At 39.3% G+C, this 20,398-nt stretch overlaps 1 protein-coding gene and 1 long non-coding RNA gene across 2 annotated transcripts in view; one reads left to right on the top strand and one right to left on the bottom strand.

Annotated features, from left to right (window-relative positions):
• Positions 1-20,398, bottom strand: part of ADAMTS19 (ADAM metallopeptidase with thrombospondin type 1 motif 19) — a 257,477-nt gene that overhangs the window by 17,967 nt on the left and 219,112 nt on the right. Inside the window, exons 18-21 of the mRNA XM_036902596.2 lie at positions 19,939-20,092; positions 9,075-9,210; positions 4,127-4,331; positions 1,970-2,122 (exon numbers count right to left, since the gene is read on the bottom strand). Of these exons, the coding sequence (XP_036758491.2) occupies positions 1,970-2,122; positions 4,127-4,331; positions 9,075-9,210; positions 19,939-20,092 (648 nt within the window). The remainder of the gene's footprint in view (positions 1-1,969; positions 2,123-4,126; positions 4,332-9,074; positions 9,211-19,938; positions 20,093-20,398) is intronic.
• On the top strand, positions 4,229-7,477 carry LOC118921022 (uncharacterized). Its single transcript, XR_005028169.2, has 4 exons — positions 4,229-4,362; positions 4,715-4,824; positions 6,590-6,705; positions 7,025-7,477. It is a non-coding gene; the product is annotated as an uncharacterized LOC118921022 (long non-coding RNA).

Below are 20,398 nucleotides of genomic sequence, written 5' to 3' on the forward strand. Positions count from 1 at the left end.
ATAGAAAAGTTAATTGTACATAAATTTCAGGAAGGACCTAATTCTGTGTAATATGTAGATATAACAATTCTCTTTTATTTACTCCTCTCAGCCTCCAGTAATGAAAACAAGAAGTTGTAAGTTCAAATAAAGGCAGAAAAGTCAAAGTCAGGCAGAAAATACGGCATTTCATTAAACATAAGGGACTGTTATTTTTCAAGTCAGTGTTCTATACTTAGGACAGCTTAAATGAGTAAATACAGAATTATATTGTCCAGAAACATATGGCTCATATTCTAATCTCCCTGGAAAGGTCCTGATGTGTACTTATAACAGAGATATAGTCAGATTCTTGCATATAATATGTCAACAGTACAGCAAAACATTGTGTCCCATTTTTGCCAACTTTCTAGTCTTGTTTGGCAGAAAAATAGACATGAGTGGGGTGGAGAGAGAATAAAGCCACTAAAGCCCACTAGAAGGGACTCAAAGAGTTAACCAGATAAAAGTCAGAGAGCCAGAAAGGACTCACAGAGTTAATGAGTTAATTAATTGAAGTTCCAAAGGGAGTAATTTAGAATGTCGGATATTCCCCACATAAAGAAAAGTATCCAAGCACAGCCCATGTCTTCATTGTACCAATTAGATCATGCCATTGTAAAATCTACTTAGCCTGCAAAAAAGGTCCATCTCATTCTTTAACTTAATCTCTGTGCTCTTTTCTTTGTCTTCTTTCAACCCCTTAATCAAGTAACTTTATAACCAGGGCAGGAGACAGACCTTGGAAATATAAATAAACCTATGTGGACAAAGAATGTCAGAGTGCAAACCAACACAGTCACCTAAACAACCCTACTCTTAAGACAAAAATTCAAAGGAATTATGAATAACCTGTGTACATCATGCCATATGGTGACCCTTACCCAGAAAAGCTCTATAAAACCCCAGACCCCAAAGCTTTAAGTGCACCTCCTCTCTGAGGTTGCCTGTACTCATCTTTCTTTGAGTGTGTCTCTCTGTTCTACTTCAGACAAGTAGGGAGGGACTACTGAGAGCTCTGATTTGGGCTTACAAGTTCCCTCGCCTAGGCGATGTGAACAGAACTGCAGCTATACAATCATGCTCCTTAGTAGCCTGCCTGAAAATCTCTGTGCTCTGCGGTTCCCCCAAATCCTGGGGTGGCAGGAACTCAGTTCCCCTGCTGTGCAGATTTCAAGTGGACACTGGATTGGCAAGTGACACTGGCTTTAGGAGTTGGCAAGGGATTATGCCCTATGCTGAACAGCAGTTCAATGACCTTCCCTTTAGTCCCCCTTTTTTCCCTTCCTCTCTGCTTTTATTCAAGTAAAACCTGCCGTTGTTGACCTTGACTCTGGACCCCTTCTCTCTTGGAGTGTATTCAAATAAAACTTTCATTCTGCTTCACTACTGTGTCTCTGCCCTTCAATTCTTTGTTTCAGTGGGAACAAGAACCAAGGAGAATAAACTCAACCTGCCTAACAGTCTCAGTGAAATAAACAGGACTGCTGTTCAACAAAGGCTGCATTACATCTACTTAGAAATCTGAGGTACAATTTTAGGACAGGAGATTTTTCTCTTTGAGTATACCTGGATTTATATTTTTCTCTCTCAAGCTGAGAGCAATTTTTCCACTGTTGACACAAAACTACCAAAAAAAATATTCTGACAAAGAACTATATCAACAAAAACTAGCAATAAAATAACAATAATATTATGGGGAAGCTTCCCTCATGTGAAAAAATGGTAAATGATTTATATATTTTATCTTGTTTTATCTTTAAAACAATTTCACAGAGGTCCTGATCCTGGACATGCAGGCAGGATTTGAACCTGGGTATATAATACTCCACCTCCCATGGCCTTTACCTCACCTTCTATTCCTTGTAAGTGTCATGCTGTACGGTCATTACCCAGGGCAGTGCTGACATTATGGAAATCTAAGCCTGAGAATGTACAGGATGAATCTCACCTTAGACCAGTCACCCATTCGCCACACATAGCATTTCGAGTAATCCTCACAGTCCTCAGTCTCCCTGGGTCTGGTGGAGAGGACGCATTTCTTCCTAGGGTTCGTACACCTCACAGTCCGGTGACGCACACCTTTGCCACACTTAACCGAACACTGGAAGAAAACGTCAGAGAGTTTGAAAGAAGTCGGGATTAGGAAGTACAGACTAGTGATTAAATTATGTTAAACCATGATTCTACTTATCTCTCACAAGCCCATCACCCACATAAGGTCAGGTAAAAAAATAAAGAAGGAGAGCCCTGGGCAATGGTCTAGGATCAGAGGGCAGTACTGGTGGTAAATGGGCTTCAGAAGGACAGAAGTATTACAGAGAGTAGGATAACACAGGTATTATTTATGAAAGACAAATAATACACAATGATCAAAATGTAAAATAGTAAACTTGTTTGGCACCAAATTTTTACATAAAATTATGTATGGCAATTTATTTTTGCTAAATTTAGTCTCTTTTAGCCCTAAGAGATGGTTGTGAAAAATATCAATTTCTTAGGGAATGTAATTTTTCATGAAGTTTTCTTGAAGCTAAACACAGAGAAAATCTTAGTGAAAATAAAACAAAATAATTTCTTTACATAATTATATATCCCTAGAAGTCATTATTCTAAGTGGCTCTATGGATTGAAAATAGAGTTCAGAAATAGTTCAGTTCAGTTCATAAATAACTGATGCCTGATTGACAATGGGGACATAACAGATATGAAGGCATGTATGTATATTCCACCAATCTTTTTTAGGCACACCTTACCCTCTCACTTACATTTATACTCTCTATTAAGGAATATGTATAAAGTTTCCCAGTTTTGCAAAGTTGCCCATCACTGACTATCTGGACACAGGGACCAAAATGACACTGGGCAGGAGAGGGGAGGGGAAGGATGACCCATAGGGCAAAACTTGATAATCTAATCTGTGTCTGTGTCTGAAACAGGTCCAAAGAAAGAATTCCAAGTATATATTTAGCAATGACTATACAGGAAACTCCATGTGGATTCCAACAGCTGTGTTTCTTAAAACCTGAGCATGGAACGAATGATGTTTTGAATACAATAACTTACACACAAATGATTGTCTCATAAGTTATGGCTTGTGCTTGAATATGTTGTGCTTTAAAGTGATTTGGCATTTTCACATGTGTATTTTTATTTTTTACAACTGAAACTAATCTTGATCCACAAACTCAATTTTTAAATTAAATCAAGAGAGACCTTTTTAATTGGCATATTGCATTGTGACCTATTATTTCCTCCAGCTGGAGTCAAAGATCTATATGGTAGAATATTTCTGACCTACTTCCTCCCAAAGAGTTTGCAAAAATGCTATGGTTAGGCTGGAAGTGGGGTGTTTTGTTTCTCAGATGCTCCTGTCAGTCTTCTCTCCAGACTGAACTGATTCATTCTGATGTAAAATTGGATATTGCATTCATTCTCAAAACTATATGTCACAAATGAAGAAAAACCTATTGAACAGCAAGATATAGCTCAGAAAAACTGGACAACAAACTGTTTCATTTCTCCAAGCTGTATTATAAAATGGTGAAACTGTTAAGTTTCTCACATTGGTCATTAATTACAGCCAATATACTAAAGGAAGTAAAAACAGCCCTTGCTCAGAAGAAATGATAATTAAAAGTTATTGTTCTTTCTCTAAAATGTTCAGGGATATATAAAGGAGTCAAATGTGTATTTTTATGGGGCCACTAAAGAGTATACTCATGTATATAAATGAAAAAGCAGGACTCTAAAATATATATATATATATATAAATAAAATACTCTATTGATTACATTACAATATTTAGAGAATAAAGAGCATATTCATGATATATGAATGAGAAAGCATGACTCTAAAATGTATATAAAATACGTTCTTGATTATGTTACAAAATTTACAGAATAAAGAGTAAGTAACTTTGTTTCTGTTTTCAGAATGATTTATAATGAGTGTATTCCTTTTATTATCAGGAAAATCAACAGATGGTACTGAAGCTGCCACGCACGGGGATTCTGAACCTGATGCGACATGATGCAGTTTTTCGACCCGATACAAGCTAAGAGTCAGAAGCAAAGGGAACGTCTGGGCAGCGGGGCGAGCACCGCACCTCCGACCACACTCCCGCCTCCCACACGGTCATGCAGTCCTGGCCTTCGCAGCGTTGGGCCGAGGCTGGCTTGGGCCCGGCGCAGTCCCTCTCACGGGCCCTGATCAGAGTCCCATTGCTCAGCTGCTGGGTACAGGCCACTTGTCGGCTCTGCATCCCTTTTCCACATGTTCGTGAACATGGAGTCCATTCTGTCATCATCCATCTGGAAGTAAAGCAAGAACAGGTGAAACAAGGTAGACAGGGCCTGCCTACTATGTATTTTGACACCTGTGAGTAGAATGTTGCACAGTAACTTTGTACCTTTTTTTACCCAACATTATAGCTTTCTCTAGAACACCCATGTTTTCTATTGTTGAAGTCTCCACATTTCTTATCTCATGGCCTCGCCCTTATCCGAATCCCAGAGTACATACTAGCTTCCTTCCCAGACAGAGTGCCGGCCTTGCCTGTGACGCTCAGCGTATTGCCATACCGAGGCACCTAAAAGAACGAAATTGCTAACATCAGGAGGTACTTGCAGTCTGTATTTCAAATCCTCCCAATGCCCCATGTGTCGTGTACTGCTGCTCTCACGGCCACTTACAGAAAGGAAAACCAAGGAACGGCAGGTCGAGCAACTCAGCAAAGGTCATGAGGTTGTGGAGTCAGAAACGGCAACGAGGCTGTACACCAAATCCCAGTGCAGTCTTAGCAAGGTAAGGGAAGCCTGCCACTGGGATTCCCCTCTTACTGATAGGAAGCAATCATTTGCCTACCACCCACAACAAGATGTGTGTCTGGAACACACCGTCTAGGTAAGAGCTACCTGGGTGGGCTTCTTTTTAGGTCGACCCCTGTCTCGTGGCAATGTGATCAGGGACGATGGGGTGACAGGCTCAGAGGGCTACATGGAAAGCGACCCCATTGTAGAGGTCCTCAGGACTGCAAATACTCCTTTCAGATCTCACTGGTTCAGTGACTTACCAGTACATATGTATGTTGATACCTAGATGGAGATCTCTTCCCAAACCACCATCAGCACAGAGATCTGCATCTACGTCACGTCCGTTTCTAATGAACTGGGTCCCACGCTGAGGATCGCTAAACACCTCCCCAAATCCATTTCAGGAAAATGATTCAAGAAATTTGTTATTTGAATGATTTCTGTCAATGAAACCTCTGCACTTCCCATTCTTTGGACAATCCTATAGGGGGATGGAAATCTCCCCATTAAACTATCTGTACAATCGTGTTGCAGCGCAGTGCAGGGTGGTCAGAAGCCCCGAGCTTCATTATAGATTCCTACTAGCTGCGCACATTCTTACAATACCTAACAGCTGTTAAGTTTCCACTTCCTCACTTGTAAAAGTGTTTATTATTATATTGCCTAACAGACAATAGGGACTCAGTATATCATATATTACAGTCTATCTATAAGTGATTTATACTTTTTCATGTATTTATCTTCAGCTCTCAATTGTTTAGAAAATAAACCATATAGTCAGTTTGTTCCCCAAACATTTTCTATTTTTCACTTCACGGCTCTTGTTTATGGAGCATCTGCTGCCGATGCTGACAGCCTGCTCCAAGCCCCTTCCTCCCCGCAGGGCTTCTCCACCCAACCCACAGGGACTGTGTTCTCTTCTGCCCTACGTCAGGGGGCTCTCACATAACACTTATTAGATATTCCCTAGGGAAACAGAGGGGTCCACAGGCCGCCTACGTAGCCTGACCTTTTCCTGATTATTAGGTAGGCTCTTCCAAGGAGGAGATCAATGCCTCCTCTTCTCTCCACCCATAACACTTTTCACACAATAGATTTTCATGAATCATTCCTTAAAATGGAATTTGTTGTCTTACAGAAATAACCTCAATTCTTCCAGATTCACTTAAGCCCACATGTTCCTGGCAATGGTCCAAAGTCTGCAAAGTCACATCCTCATGCAACCTAGTTTCTCATCCATACAATGGTTTAATTCTAAATTATTCTCTGCTTCTATTTCTTAAAAAAAAAAAAGAAAATTTCATGATAAGATTTGGACCCCACTGTTTCCTCTAACAGTTCTTATCTGCTGGTCTGTCAAATGTGATGAGAATCTACCACTTTGCTTGGGAGTCACCTTGTGGATTTTTCCCAAAGTGAGCATTTATCTTCCCAATTTAGTTTCGTTTTTGCTTTATCGTTCTGGACTGAGGCTTTCAGCACAGTGCAGAAGCCATTTACGTATCTTTCCCCTCCAATAATGGAACCCAGAAAACACTGCAATTTCTTGGAATCTCATATTTTTTAAATGGAATAAATCTGAGAGATCCTTGATATAATGATAAACATGACTTCTTCCATTCCTTGTGTAAACTGCTCAAAAATAAGAACTAAAATGTAAACTGTATTCTAATGAAAGAGAACACTTTGTACTTTAGAATTAATCTAATTTGCAATTATCCCATTTCCTGTATCAGTGTATTTTATATTTGACACAGAGAGTTCCATCAGGCCCTTTGGTGACTTCTTCAATAAATGTGAATGGATATTAGAATGCTTCCTACTCAGGTGGGGAAAAAGAAGAGGCAAGAGACATAAATGACGTCCAATGCCAGTAAGTCTTGGAAAGTTTCCTGTGATACCCTCTAATGATCGCCCATGTCTATTTCTTACTTTCCAGTATTTTGGCTAACCTCACCAACTTGCTTCTTAGTGGTTCAAAATACACTGTCTCCTTTTCCAAGGGAAGGAAGATAACAATTTCTAAAAAGTGATTTCCAGTCTCCAGCTGTAAAATTTCTTACTCACAAATGTACTGATCTTTTAAAATTATTCATTGTACCAAGTTATTCTTGAGGCATTTTTTGCCAGGATAGCTGAAGTCAATGGATGAACAATAAATAGTATGTACTGTGCATCTCAATCCTTTGCAGACGCAAGTTCAGAAGTGACAAACAGGCTCTAGTCCTCAAATCTGGCTTGTTCAAGATGACTGATGCGGCCCAAGAGGCCACTGCTTTCATCCAAATGGAAAAGTTATGTTCAATGTAAAACAAAATGATCTGAAATAGTTTAATGAATTCTTTAACACAAGGTAAATGAGCATTTTAATATCTATTAAAAGAGATAAAAAGAAAGATAATTCTTAGGAGTAGTAATAACAAAAAAGAGTCCAGGTTCTTTAGCTGACAGGGCAAAGGCCAAAAACTCTTTTTCTACATCCATCCAGCACTGAAAGGAAAGGACCCAAGGACCTGACTACAGACGGCAACAATTCCCCGGGTCACCCTTCCTGTTGATCACTATCGAAAAGCTTGATTAGTGCATCTATTAATGGAGTTAGCCCCAAAAGCATACAGCTAGGCAGATGCAATGGGTAAAACATTCCTGAAGGTGTATTAATAAACTTTTTGTCTTTTGCACGTTCTTTTAAATAGCATTCTTCATCCCACTCCTTAGGAGCATATGTTTTTGTCTGGGGATGGGGGTGGGTAGGATAGGACTGTTAGAGCAGCAATGAAAAGGAGAGGAAACATTGAAAGTCAACTTTGGATTCCTTAAATCCATTGAATCTACAGAAAACCAAGTCTTGAAATTTCAGCTTTGCAGAGAAAGAAAGGATTTTCCAAATGCTTTTCAGTCCTCATGAACATAGATGAGCCAGACCTGGTGGGCTTAATACTTGAGTTTTGCAGTGAGTCAGAAACAGAGGGAACTAAGGATTCTGTGTTACATCAGAGACAGAAAAGAAGGGGTGACAGGGAAACCTGTAAGAGGAACTGGATATTAGCCTGGAGGACATGAATTCCCAAGAGATAGAAAAGCATAGTTAATTGGCTACTTTGTTCTCCTCCTCCTCAACACAGCCCCATACTCACTGTGCTGAGGGTCATGAAGAAGACTTTAGCTACAGGGCTGCTATGCATTCTTTGCACATGTGAGTTGTAGCACGTGTAAATTCACTGTGACTCCATTACAGAAGCTATGGAGAGAGATCAATTCTCTGTTTGACTCCCTAAGGACTCATGATTATACCCTAACTCACTGAGCCTCCACAAACCTGAGTGTCTGGACAGCACAAATGTCCTGTCCCCATTTTCCAGAGGAATCAATCCAGCCTCACCCCCTATCATGCTATCTTTGATTTTTGATACTGGGGCTCAGTCCCACTCAAGCCCAACATCGTCATACGAAAGCAGGTGGAATTTCAGGAGCCCTGTGACGGGAACCATCCAAACAGCTTTGTGCTAGTTCCCTCTGAAATCATACTCAGGTTTCACTCAGTCACCTCTGCCAGTTACTTAAACATACATAGACTTTCTTTCTATGCCACTTTGAGCTGCTCAGCATTGCTGTCTGGTCCCCTGCTTAGGAGTTTCTTGTCTGCCTTGTTGTGTAATACTCCCTGGGGAAGTCACAGGGGACCACAGCAACTGACTGTCTAGTAACCGGTACCCACGTCAGGAATCCAGTGATCAGAGATCAGGACCTGGGCAGTGTGCAAGGGGAACTTCAGGCAAGGAAGAGAGGACCTAGCCTGGGGAGCCAGGGGCCCCACTCTGTCCCTCTTGTTGTGTAGGGGACTGTTTCCTGGCTAGTCCCACCTGACTTTATATCACTCTTGGCAAGTTCTGCCATACCATACCATGGCAGAGAATTTAGGAACAAATAGCTAAATTCAGCCCATAACCAGACTTTTTGAAGAGGTGACCAACTACCAGATAATTTTAATTGCTCCTCCTCCATCTAAGTAAGTTCTTGTTTTCACAGTTGGGGAACACAGCTAACGTTGAGGCGAATGCTAACCTTGCTGTTTCAATGCCCTTTCCATCAAGCCAACTGCCATTCTTTCTTAGACCTTGCTTATGTAAAACTACGTCTTGCCACGTTTAAGAAAATGTGATTTTGCTAATATTTGGGTTGTTTTAAAGCCCAGCAACTTAACAGCCACCAGAGCATCACCAAGTGGTGGGACAGGGTTACCTTGTTTGGCACGGCTGCTCATTGCACTTGCGGATCTGTGGCTCTGGCTTGGTTAAGTATTTGCATTTCTTGTTGTCCACAATGCTGATGTTTTTGTTCATGATTTTTGTGCAAGACACTGTCGTCTTCCTTTCCCCTGAAAAGAGCAAATAAACATATAAAGCAATGACAGGCCTTTATGTAATGGATTTAGGAGGTTGTGCATAGGCTTGTAGTTTTCACAGGCATTTGAAACAAATTTTAGGCTAGATCAATGAGGGTGATATTATTTGTTATCTAAATAACAACATGTATCTCTAGGCTTAAGGAAGAGGAATGGTAACTTTTTCCTTGGTAAAAATTAAATGGCAAGTTTTATATTACCAAGGGGTTATAGCAGCACAAGTCGATAAAGTATTAATTGAAGATGCATTGTGAAGGATGGTGCCATCTTTTAACATTAGGTGGTGCAATGCTGGATTTGCATAAAACCTATATGGCCTCATGAAAGCACGCAGACAACAGGCATGCCCGTCATCATTTGGCTGTGCATCACCAATGCTCTGGAAAGTTATGGAAGCAAACTTCTTTGACTGTAACTCAGACCTTTCTTCTCCTTGCCTCTAACAAAGACCCCCAGAACTCTGAAATCCCCATTCTCTAATAATTGCTGTGTTCTCTAAGAAAACCCATGGGACTCTTAGATTTTTCACCAGATTTAGGAAAAATGGCTTTGCTCCTTTCTCTGGTATGATGACGTCTCATAATAGCAGGTGAAAATGACCCTATGTATGCTGTTTTCATTTTTATTAGAGCCCTTTATGTACACTTGACAACACTTTTATCATTTCATCTTACAATTAAAAAGCCTACTAAAAATGCTAATTCTGTTTCTCTACAGAAGTCTAAGTATTTATATAAGATTGATAATCTAACTTAAGTTGTTGACATTATAAGATAACTAAATAAACCAACAATTTTAGAGGCATGGGTCATGAAGGATTAAGAAAACAATCACAAGTCCCCTGGGTCTCTGTTGGAAGGCCCATTAGTTAAAGCCCTATGACTGTCATGCAATGATAAGTAGGAAGCTCAGAGCATTCATGCTGGTCATGACAAATAGGATAGCCTGGGCTGGTGACAGAGAGGATTCTCTGTAATTTAATTAACAGAGGGAAGAGACTGGCATCAAGAAAGGAAAAAAGAAGTGAGCTACTTTGAGCAATTTCTGAGTATCTTTGACTTGAATGGGGATGGGAAGAGACAATGTAGGGGAGGTCAAGTAGAAAGCAAAAGAACAAGTATAGGATCTGGATCTTTCGTTGATCTCCCTCTTAGTAACACTGAGCATAGTCCCACAGCAATTTGTAGTACACAAAGGTCATGACTACATTTCTATACATACGTTGATTACTTAACAATTATAAATGTGGGTATTTCATATTATGTTGTTGATACCCCTTAGATCTTCAGTTCTATCTTCTAGCACAGGCAGTGCAAGATTGGCCAAATTATTTTCCACCTGGAGAATCCCAGGGCTCTGGTGCAATCCAATTTATCCTGTGGGAGCTCCAATACAGACAACAGAGTGCCGGGCAGGTGACAGGCTCTTGCGCTTAAGTGAGAGAAGGTGTGCCCCCAGCACTCTATAAGTGGGCAGCAGTGGGTCCAAAATGCGAAGGGCCTCACTGGCCATCCAGCCATATTTGGTAAAGGTGCCCCTTAGGGTATACAGAGTAGGGAAAATCACGCCCACTAGGCAGATGAATTAGCAAACAGCGCTCCTTTCTCCACAGGGAAGTTGCTTGGCAAAGGCGTGTTTGGCTTGTCAAATGGAGATGGGCTGAATTACAGTCTGTCGCCAAGGATCTTACATAGCACATCAGTGGCCCGTCTGAATGCTACAGCTGTGCTTCTGACGTCCTCTGCATGACCTGGGCACTCACACAGCCAGGCAAGCCTTTGCTGACTTGCAGAGGAGAGGCAACCTTTGCTGCCCTAGATGCTGTCCAGGCTATTCCTTGGTACGTCAAAAAGGGTGGTGGGGAGGGATGGCATTAGACTTAATCATAGCAGTGTTCAAAACCCAACTTCAATTCTCAAACTGCAAGAGAAACAGAAATGACCTCTTACGCTCTTGTAATGAGAAAACTGGCCTCACAAGGTAGGAGTTATTTAAATGTAAGAATCTGACACAGCGTTTTTGTCAACTTCTCTGAGTTTCCTATGCTCCAGGTGCTCCTTATGACCTGATGCATACATTAAATAAGTGTATGTAAATTTTGTATAATGCTAGTGTAGGTATTATTTCTACATTACGATGATGCCTACCTAAAAGTAGGATTAAAATAAATGTTAATTTTATGAAACATAAATGTTAGTTTTACAGTCTATTATGAAGTCTCCAGTCATATGACACTCTTTTGCAGAACAGGTGTAGATGTAGTTGCCTAAGCTAATTTTAATAATGGCTTTTTGCCAGCTAAAATACAAAAAGATGACAGAGGCATTTTCCACAAATCTTTTGCTGAACATACATGCAGTCACAGAATAGGTAACTCAGGACTGATGATACTGCATTTTTTCCTTTCCTCAAAAAATATCTAATTTTAGTTATATTATCCCAGAGCTAACATTCTGAGCTAACTATTGAAAAAAATCTTTTAAGTTTAAGTACTGATATGTCAAAATGGATATAGGTATGAACACCATTTCAGGGAGCACCTAGTGGTGTTCTAAGAAAGTTTGAAGGCATGTGAGTATGAATTGGGACATTTCCATCTTCACTGTAGCAATGAAGCTCACACCTCAAGTTTTTTGGCAGGTACGATTAGCTTAGCCCTATGTTTTAAAAGTGGCATTGAACAAAAACAACAAAATCAGGGAAAAATCTGTTGCTCAGCTATGGACATATTCTGCCTATGAAAATACAACTAAGATCTTCAAGCCATATGGAAATGTTACTGTTTGACTTTTTTCCTTTATATATTTTTATGTCCCAGCCAACACAGGAAATTTCCATTCTAGCATCTAATAGCAGTATTTACAATGCACCCAGTGAACCTAGGGATGACCAGAATGTGATGAAGGAACTGGCTTTCTGCCTGAACCATGAGTAGCTGCAAGCTGTTGACAATGTTATCACTTGCTTTATGGCAATTAACTTCCCCTCTGGGTCATTTCCATTCAATCAGTATTGGGGAAATCTGTTTTGAGAGCAATTGTGAATAAAATAAAACAACCATTATGCATTCATCTCAAAACCAAGTTTGGGAAAAAACTGAAAATGAAGGGTAATTTTTATTTACGGACTCTTTGTTTTTTGTAGATAATTTAACAATGTCTACATATTAGACTGCATGCCTTCTTTTCTAGTCTGAGATAAACTGATTTTCTTCTACGCTCTATATTCAACTTGAAAATTGGATAATTTTAATAAACCCATATTCTATCCAGATAGATCACATTTTTAGAACTTGCATTATAAACGTGGAAACACATTTTTGGAAGTAGGTCCAGTGTTTTGATAAGCACAAGTGAAATTCTCTATATAATATTGTACTTTCCAGGCTTTTAAATACAACTGTGGAATTCTGTAAGATGGAGACTAGTCATATTCATTTGTCTTTTTAATTTTCTTAAAAATTTTTTACTTTATTTCCCTGTGAGCTAACAATGGCTGTCAAGCATTAGAACTTAAAGTAAATATACTTGAATGAGGTTGAAGGACTTTTCTCTGAGCACTTCTTAGAGAATTGTAAAATGCTGGTTATTTTTTAAGCATACATTTTCTTAACTTGAACAGCTTCCAAAATTGTGTCATGCCATTTACTTCTTAGGCAGTGTTTTGACATTTCTATACAATTTTTCCCTCAGGGTTTGGCCTTAATATTAAAACCACTTACATTTTTTTAATAAGAATTTTATTTTGTGTTTTTTTAACAACACCCAATATATAATCCAACCTGATCTTCTCATTTCTATGCAGATGAAAATTTTAATAGGATCCCATAATTTTCAAATTAAATGTAACTGGATTGCTAGCATTAACATTCCAGGACCTTCATGAACTAGCTTCACTCCATTCTTCTGGACAAATCACTTCCCACTATTTTGGAGCCTAGTAATAAACATTTTTGCTAACCCCAGTGCCTTTGCACCTATGCATATCCATGTAAGGTTTTTTACATACCCCCATATCCCTCTGTATAGTGAGTTTATTATTATCTAAATCCTCCTACAGTGGCAGTGAATTCTCTAAAAATTCTCAGAAAGCACTCATCTTTGGACTACCCAGCAATAGTGAGTATATAGTCAGTATTGGTAAAGAAATCAGTGAACAAAATATAAACAAGCAATTTAAGCCCAAAGCACTTTCTGTACTAAGAAGTTTATCTCAACACTATTTCCTAAAATTGCAAAAAATCATTTGCAATCTAAATGACTAACCATGGACAACAGTCACTTATGGCAAATCCAGTTAATGAATTATCATTTAGGGATCAAAATTCAAGTTTATAAAGAGTTTACATTAACATAAAAATGTTCCTATTAATCTAAGAAAGTATAGGGCAAAATTGCATTAAATAGTACTGAAATGAAGTAATGTAGAGAACAATATATTTTGGTGCATATACAGTGCCTTTAAAATGGAAAAAGAGTTGGCACATTTAAATAGATACAGGCATCTGTATACTGAGATATTTCCTCAACTTGGACCCACAGGCTTGGAAGCCTCCTTAGAATCTGCTAGTGGGCAGGTAAAGCCATGTCTAGGGGATATAACACTAGAAGCCTAACAGCATGAGAGTCACAAGCTAGAAGGATTTAGAATAATGTGAAAAACGTGGAATGGTGGCTTATTTTTTCCCTTCCAATTGTATGTACTTAGATTTCCTAAAAGCATGTTTCACTCCTCATTTATTTCAAAAGAGGTTACTGAATTTTGGGGTCCTTTTTCTAGATTTTATAAAATTAATTCATCCACTAGGTCAAAATAAATACTAGAGTAATGCAGTTATTGTAGACAGTATGTGGAATGCTGATTTCATTCATAATCCTCAGACATTATGGAATGAGATATGTTTTAATGCCTCTGAAGGCCAAGAGCACTTAAAACAGGACATTCATGTCAAAAAAGACTTTATCTACTGACCCACACTTTGGAGATGCCAAAATAAACTTAAAACATTCATTTAGAGACTTTTTTAGTTGTTCTAGAACACTACTGCAAAGTAAACATTTATTTCACAAGTACATTTTAAGCTGTTTGAATCAAAAAGGACTAATCTCAATGGCCAACCCTAAAATGCAAAATGATACATCCATTCAGATTTTTCTAGAATTATCACTGGAATTTGAATACATGATGATAAAAGTGTCCACATGTTAAACTGTTGGAAAAATTTACTTGCGATCACTAGCATCTATTAGAGATTTAAAAATATTCCTCTCTTGAGGAATCATAAGCTTTTCGTATCTTGTCATAACTAGTAATAATAAATTAATGCAATGCATATTGAATTGATTTTAATCTGGTTATCATTCTGAAATGTTTGAGATACTGATGTAAAAGGTCATTACAATAAAAATTTAGCTACACTAGTTATCTTTAAAAAAAATACTTTTTCCTCCTTATTGCTGGTGATCTAAAGCCTTAAACAGAATTAAAAATATAACATGTCAAACACTGAAATTTTATATTGCTCTTTGTGATATTTTATTTGCTCTTACTTAATACAGTCCTGTGAAGTAAAATAGTGCTATTATTCCTCTTTGCTGTTGGAGATAAGTTTTGCATGTATCTGTTTCCAATGTTCTGTGCTTTGAACTTAAGTCTCATTTAATTCATGAATATGCTGAAAGATTACAAAGCTCTCTCTGGCTATAAAATCGACAATACAAAAGTCAGAAATGATGCGAGTCTTGAAATCCTGTCCATCCACTTTATTTATGAACTGTAAAGGAAAATAATATCCAAAAGCCCAGAAATGTTTTGGCACTGAAATGAATATGCTCCCTATTAACATAGTCAGAGATAATTGAAAACTGTTGACTAAACACAATGGGACAGATTTGAGCAGAAATCTCCATTCAAGTACAAATCATCTAGCAGCTGTGTATAATTAGGAGTACTATTTTACACAAGAAGTCATTTGAAATAAAAACAAGAACATATCTAAATTTTTATTTACCTGAGTAAAACACATCTTTGAATCCAAAGAGCACTTACAGAATCTCTAAGGGGCATGCTTTACATTATATAAAGAAACAATTCCGCTTCCGGAGCTGCTCTTGAAGGAAGTATATGAGGAAGAGAGAAGATTTGAATTCAGGAGACCTGAATCTAATCCTGCCTCCACCCCGACTGGGCATGTCACTTCGGGAAGTTATTTCATCTCCATGCACTTCAATTTTCTCACGTTAATAATTAAGAAGTTATGCTTAAGAATATCGAAACGCCCTTCTGATGCTGAAACTAAAATAGCCTATAGTGACCTCTATATCTGTATAATGACCATTGGCAAAACATACTCTAGGTTATAATTTATGTGATTTGGGGGAAAGCTTTTAACCCTAAAAATCTCTTTGTTCAAACGGAAGAATGACAAGTTCTGTACGTTTACTTCTGATGCAGCTATTTAGACCAATATTTCAGAAGAAAATTTAAAAAAATGAGGATAACAAAATTCCCTGGACAATCACTTTCCGGTCTAGAGTTTCAAATACCAAAACTTTTTCATGACTGTCTTTTGTGCTGTAATAGGAATCACACCCCTTTTCATCATTCCACTCCCCCCACAGCCCACCGACGGAGGGAGGCCAGTCATTCTTATCTGAGTTCTAGCGGAGGCATTTCTAACTGTTCAGATATTCATTTCAGATGTGTTCGTTTCCAGCTGTGTTTTTGCTTTTAATTTGGACAGAGTATGTGAAGCAGAACCCCTTAAGAGAAATGGGTCCTGGCATCAGTGAAGAATGAGTAGAGCACAGACACAGGGCTTTGGGGGTACATGAGAGCCTCAGCAGGAGAGGACAGCAGCGGGGAGACCCCGAGTCACGCGGGGACATGGCGGCCCCGGGAGAAACATGGCCAACACTTCACTGTGGCAAGGGGGATGGATGAAATTGTTTAAATTGTGAGTGGTTAAGTCCTTTTATTCGAATTCCTTTATACCCTCAGGAGCAAAGCCTGTGCTCTATAATCTGCTCCTTCCTCACCCCCACTTCCAGTTGCCTTTGCTCTGGCGGCCCCAGAGGGCCAGGGCCTCCAGGAGCCAGGAGGGAGACCAGAGCCCTGAGCACTCCGGCAGGAGCCCCCGTGCCGCGGCGTGTTCCGGGCCCCCTCCTTCTCCCTCCTGAGGACGCTGCTGCTTTCCCGGCCGCCCCCAGTGGGTGGCCGTGTTCTGCGCAGGCTCCGGCACCTCTGCGTGCAGAGGCAGCTTGGGGTCCCTAGCACCACGGCCAGTACCTAACCATTCTCCCTTTCTCTTTTGTAAACCTATACAGCTCCGGGCCAGATTACACAACACATTCCCCTCCTTTCTGTAGTCAAACACCAACCCCTCGGCTACTCCCTCTTTTTAAGATTTCAGCTCCTGGATTATTGTATTTTCTAACACTGCTCTTGGCACTATTTTGTCATTATAATACCCACTTGAATGATTCCTCTAACACAAGATTTGCAATTCCTTGCCACCTTCTCTTTCCAAAGGTCTTATCTTTCACTTTACTTAAGCCACTAGATCCCCTGCTTGGTGGTACCAATCCTGTCACCACCTCCTGTATTTCCAGCCCTCCTGGCTTGGGTACTCTTAAGTCTAAAAGTTCTTTAACCCCACCAGGCCCTATGACCCCTCCCTGCTACCCCCTTCTCACTGCTTTTCAAGCTCCTCACTTCTTTATTGTCCTCCTTATACAATTAAGCACCTTGGTAGACCACTGGCAACTCCTTACATACACCTTCAGGTCAATCACATTCTCTTGTTTTATTACACTCACCAGACTTCCTCCCCAAGCGTGTCTGAAAGCCCTGCATCGCTAGAGGGTAATATTCCGTCATGACTGGCACCAAGCTAAATTCATGACCATTAATTTCAAGGGGACCCTCAGTCCTACTCAACAGTCAATGTACATGTACCATTTCATTCATTCTTTCATTCACATCTTCTTTCTTATCAGCATTCCAGTATCTCCTTTTCCACCTTTACTCTCAGCAATACTGTCTTTACTGATAAAATAGATGTAACCAGAAGAGTATCACCGTAAGTTCCTGACACCTGTTTCTGTTCACAGATACTGTACTTTCTCCTGTTACCAGTGATGGGCTAAGTTTTTCATATTTCAGCCTAAAGCCAACAGGTCCGTTCCATCCAATCTTGCCAGTGTCACTCCAGCAATTTTTGGTTCTCTCCTTTACATTACTAATTTTTTTTTGTCCTATTCTAGAAGATGCACATGGCAAACAATCACGTGTAATCTCCCCTATTAAAAATAACGACAGACTCTTTGACCCATATTCCCCTTCAGCTACATTCTCCTGTTTCCTTCTCTAAGCAGTATTTCCTAAATTACCTTCAGTCTCTTCTCCAACTCACGGCATGATATTATCTCTTTAATCTGCTCCACTTAGTCTTGAACCAAGTATTTCATTAAAATTATTTTTGACAGGGTAACCATTGACCTATATTTGTTTCAAATATAATAAGTATAGTTTAATTTAATTACTAATTCAACCATTCAAAATAATTATTTTTAATGATTGATTTTAAATACATTTATTTAAGTATAAGTATAAAATATTTTAAAATATAATGAATATATTTCAATTTAATAGTCAGTTTTCAGGTCACATGATTTTTGACTTATTAGCAGCTTTCGACAGCGTGGATCATTCTCTCCTTAAAACACTCTCACCTGTCTTATAGGAAAGCATTCTTTTTTGCCTGCTTTTTTTCCCATGTCATTGGCTACTCATTTAATCTGCTTTTCCATTTCCTTCTTATCTCTCTGGAACTCCTAAGGTTCCAACCTCCAAGAGTTCCTTCTCTTCTCACTCACTCCTTAGGTGACTTCATTCAGTCACAGCATTTAAAAGACCATCCATCTAGTCTAATCTTCTCTCCTGAATACCACCAGACTTGCATATCCAAAAGCTTACTTGACGTCACACTTAGATATCCAATAGGCAACTCAAATTAACGTTGGACTCACACTCTCTCCTAATCTCACTATTCCACAGACTTTCCTACGGAGGTCAACGGTGACCTCATCCTGCGAGTCACTTGGCCAAAATCATCCGTCATCCTTGACATCTTTCTCTCACACTGTACACCGAGTCTATCAACATATTCCATTACTTCCCTTTCAAAATATATGCAGTACCTGACCACTTTCCCCTGCCTCCATTGCTACTACCAGGTCAAGCTACTGTCATCTCTTTCTTAAATTATAGCAGTAACCTTCTGACTGATCTGTCTACTTGCACCCTTTTCATGGAAATAAGCCAGGATCAGTCAGTCTCCTATTCAAACCCTCACATCACCCAGAAGAAAGGAAGCCCATGCTGGCATCCTTGCTGTGCCTTGCACGTGCCACCTCTACCCTTGCTTCGTGGTCTTCGCCTGGAACTCTTTGTCTCCAGACGCCCTCATAGGTGACGCCCATCCAAAACCACTTTAGATTTTTAAATCAGTGTGATCTTCTCACTGAGGCCTTTCTGGCACCTACCCCCTCCCATCTTCACTACTCATATTTATTTTCCTCTTTTGCTTTTTATCCAGACTACTTAACACAATTTCATATTATGTTACTTATTTACGTATATATTTTCTGTTTCCCTTTCCCCCAACACTCTCCTCGCATGTCAGTTTCTTTGTGCACCTTTGTGCACCTAGTATTCCCACTTCTGCTGCAGCACATATAGGCTACATGTACCACTAGTTTCTTTGCCTAGAAAACAAAATTGGTGATCCACTGCTTTGCACAAACCAGTGCACATTATCTCTATGACATATGTATATGTTGTACTTTTGCATAGTTTCTTTTGAACCTGAGAATGAATCTGTTACTATAGAACTATAGAAAATTTGGTATTAAATGCAAATGAGACCTGAAATACTAAGCTGCTGATACACATGATACAAATAGACATTGTGTGTCTCATGACCTGGGATCCTGCTATTAGCTGATTCCGTGAGTAACTGGAAGTCCATTTAACCTGTGCAACTCAATTGCCTCATCAGTAGGATTAAGTGGTTTGCTGGTCTCACATTTTATGTGGAAGTAATTTTGTTCTTTTGCCTCCTCAACTTCTAATAGGAAAGGTTAATTAACAACCTTTGAGTGAAACTCAGGATACTTCTATACTGAAAATAACAACATACTCTTGAAAAAATAAAAAGGAATTGGGGAATTAAATTATTTTCTTCAGGTGCTTTGTATGTTTAACAAGTATGCAGATAACAAATGCAGACTCAATACTACTGTTTCATGTCTCTGATTCTTCTGGGCAGATGTATTTTGGAACTTAGGACTTTTAAGATTTTATAAAAATGAAAAAGTAAAATATGAAAAGTGAATATTGAAGTGCATATACATGACAGAACAACCTATATGGTGTCTCAGGTAGCTCCTGTAAGCACACACATTAATATTTATGTAGAGGCAATGCAGTGAGTGACTGCAAATAGCCTTTCTTCAATTCATACCAGATTTTGCCACAAAATAGTTTAGGCATTTAGCCACTAAATGTGTCACAAAAACCTTTCAGTTCTGATCTCCTACAGAGTTTGGAATTTCAGATGGGGCTGTGGATATGTCTTATCAATTATTTATCAGAGAACAACTCCTATTTTGGAAAGACAAATATTGGAAAATCGTTCACCTCCTCCACATGTGGCATCGCAGTCTTCCCAGCCTGTGTGTGTCCACATGAAAAGGGGTTCGGGCTCTTTGGAGCTCTGATTCTCTGGGAGAGGGTCTGACGGGATAGTGTATTCATAGTGAAGACCGTAATTCTGGTCTTGAAACAGCAGCACCTAGATATATAAAAGCGATTAAGGCAGATGGGTCAATGTAGAACACATTCAAGGTGAGATATGGTGTACATGTTCCTTTAATACATAGCAGAATTGTGACATTATTGTGTAAATGTTATACACTTACCTCTGAGCTAAAGACAGCATGAAAAAAAGCCCACTTGGATGAGATTAGAAATTCCAGATCATTTTCTTTCAAGCTGACGGACTAGATAATTTCCCAAAGCACAGTGCATGTATGAGATGATTTAGTGAGGTGAGGGTGGGAGGCAGGGATAGGTATCCTATCTACATGATAAAACCCAT

This window comes from Manis pentadactyla, chromosome 13 (genome assembly GCF_030020395.1).
Source record: "Manis pentadactyla isolate mManPen7 chromosome 13, mManPen7.hap1, whole genome shotgun sequence".
Taxonomy (NCBI): Eukaryota; Metazoa; Chordata; class Mammalia; order Pholidota; family Manidae; genus Manis; species Manis pentadactyla.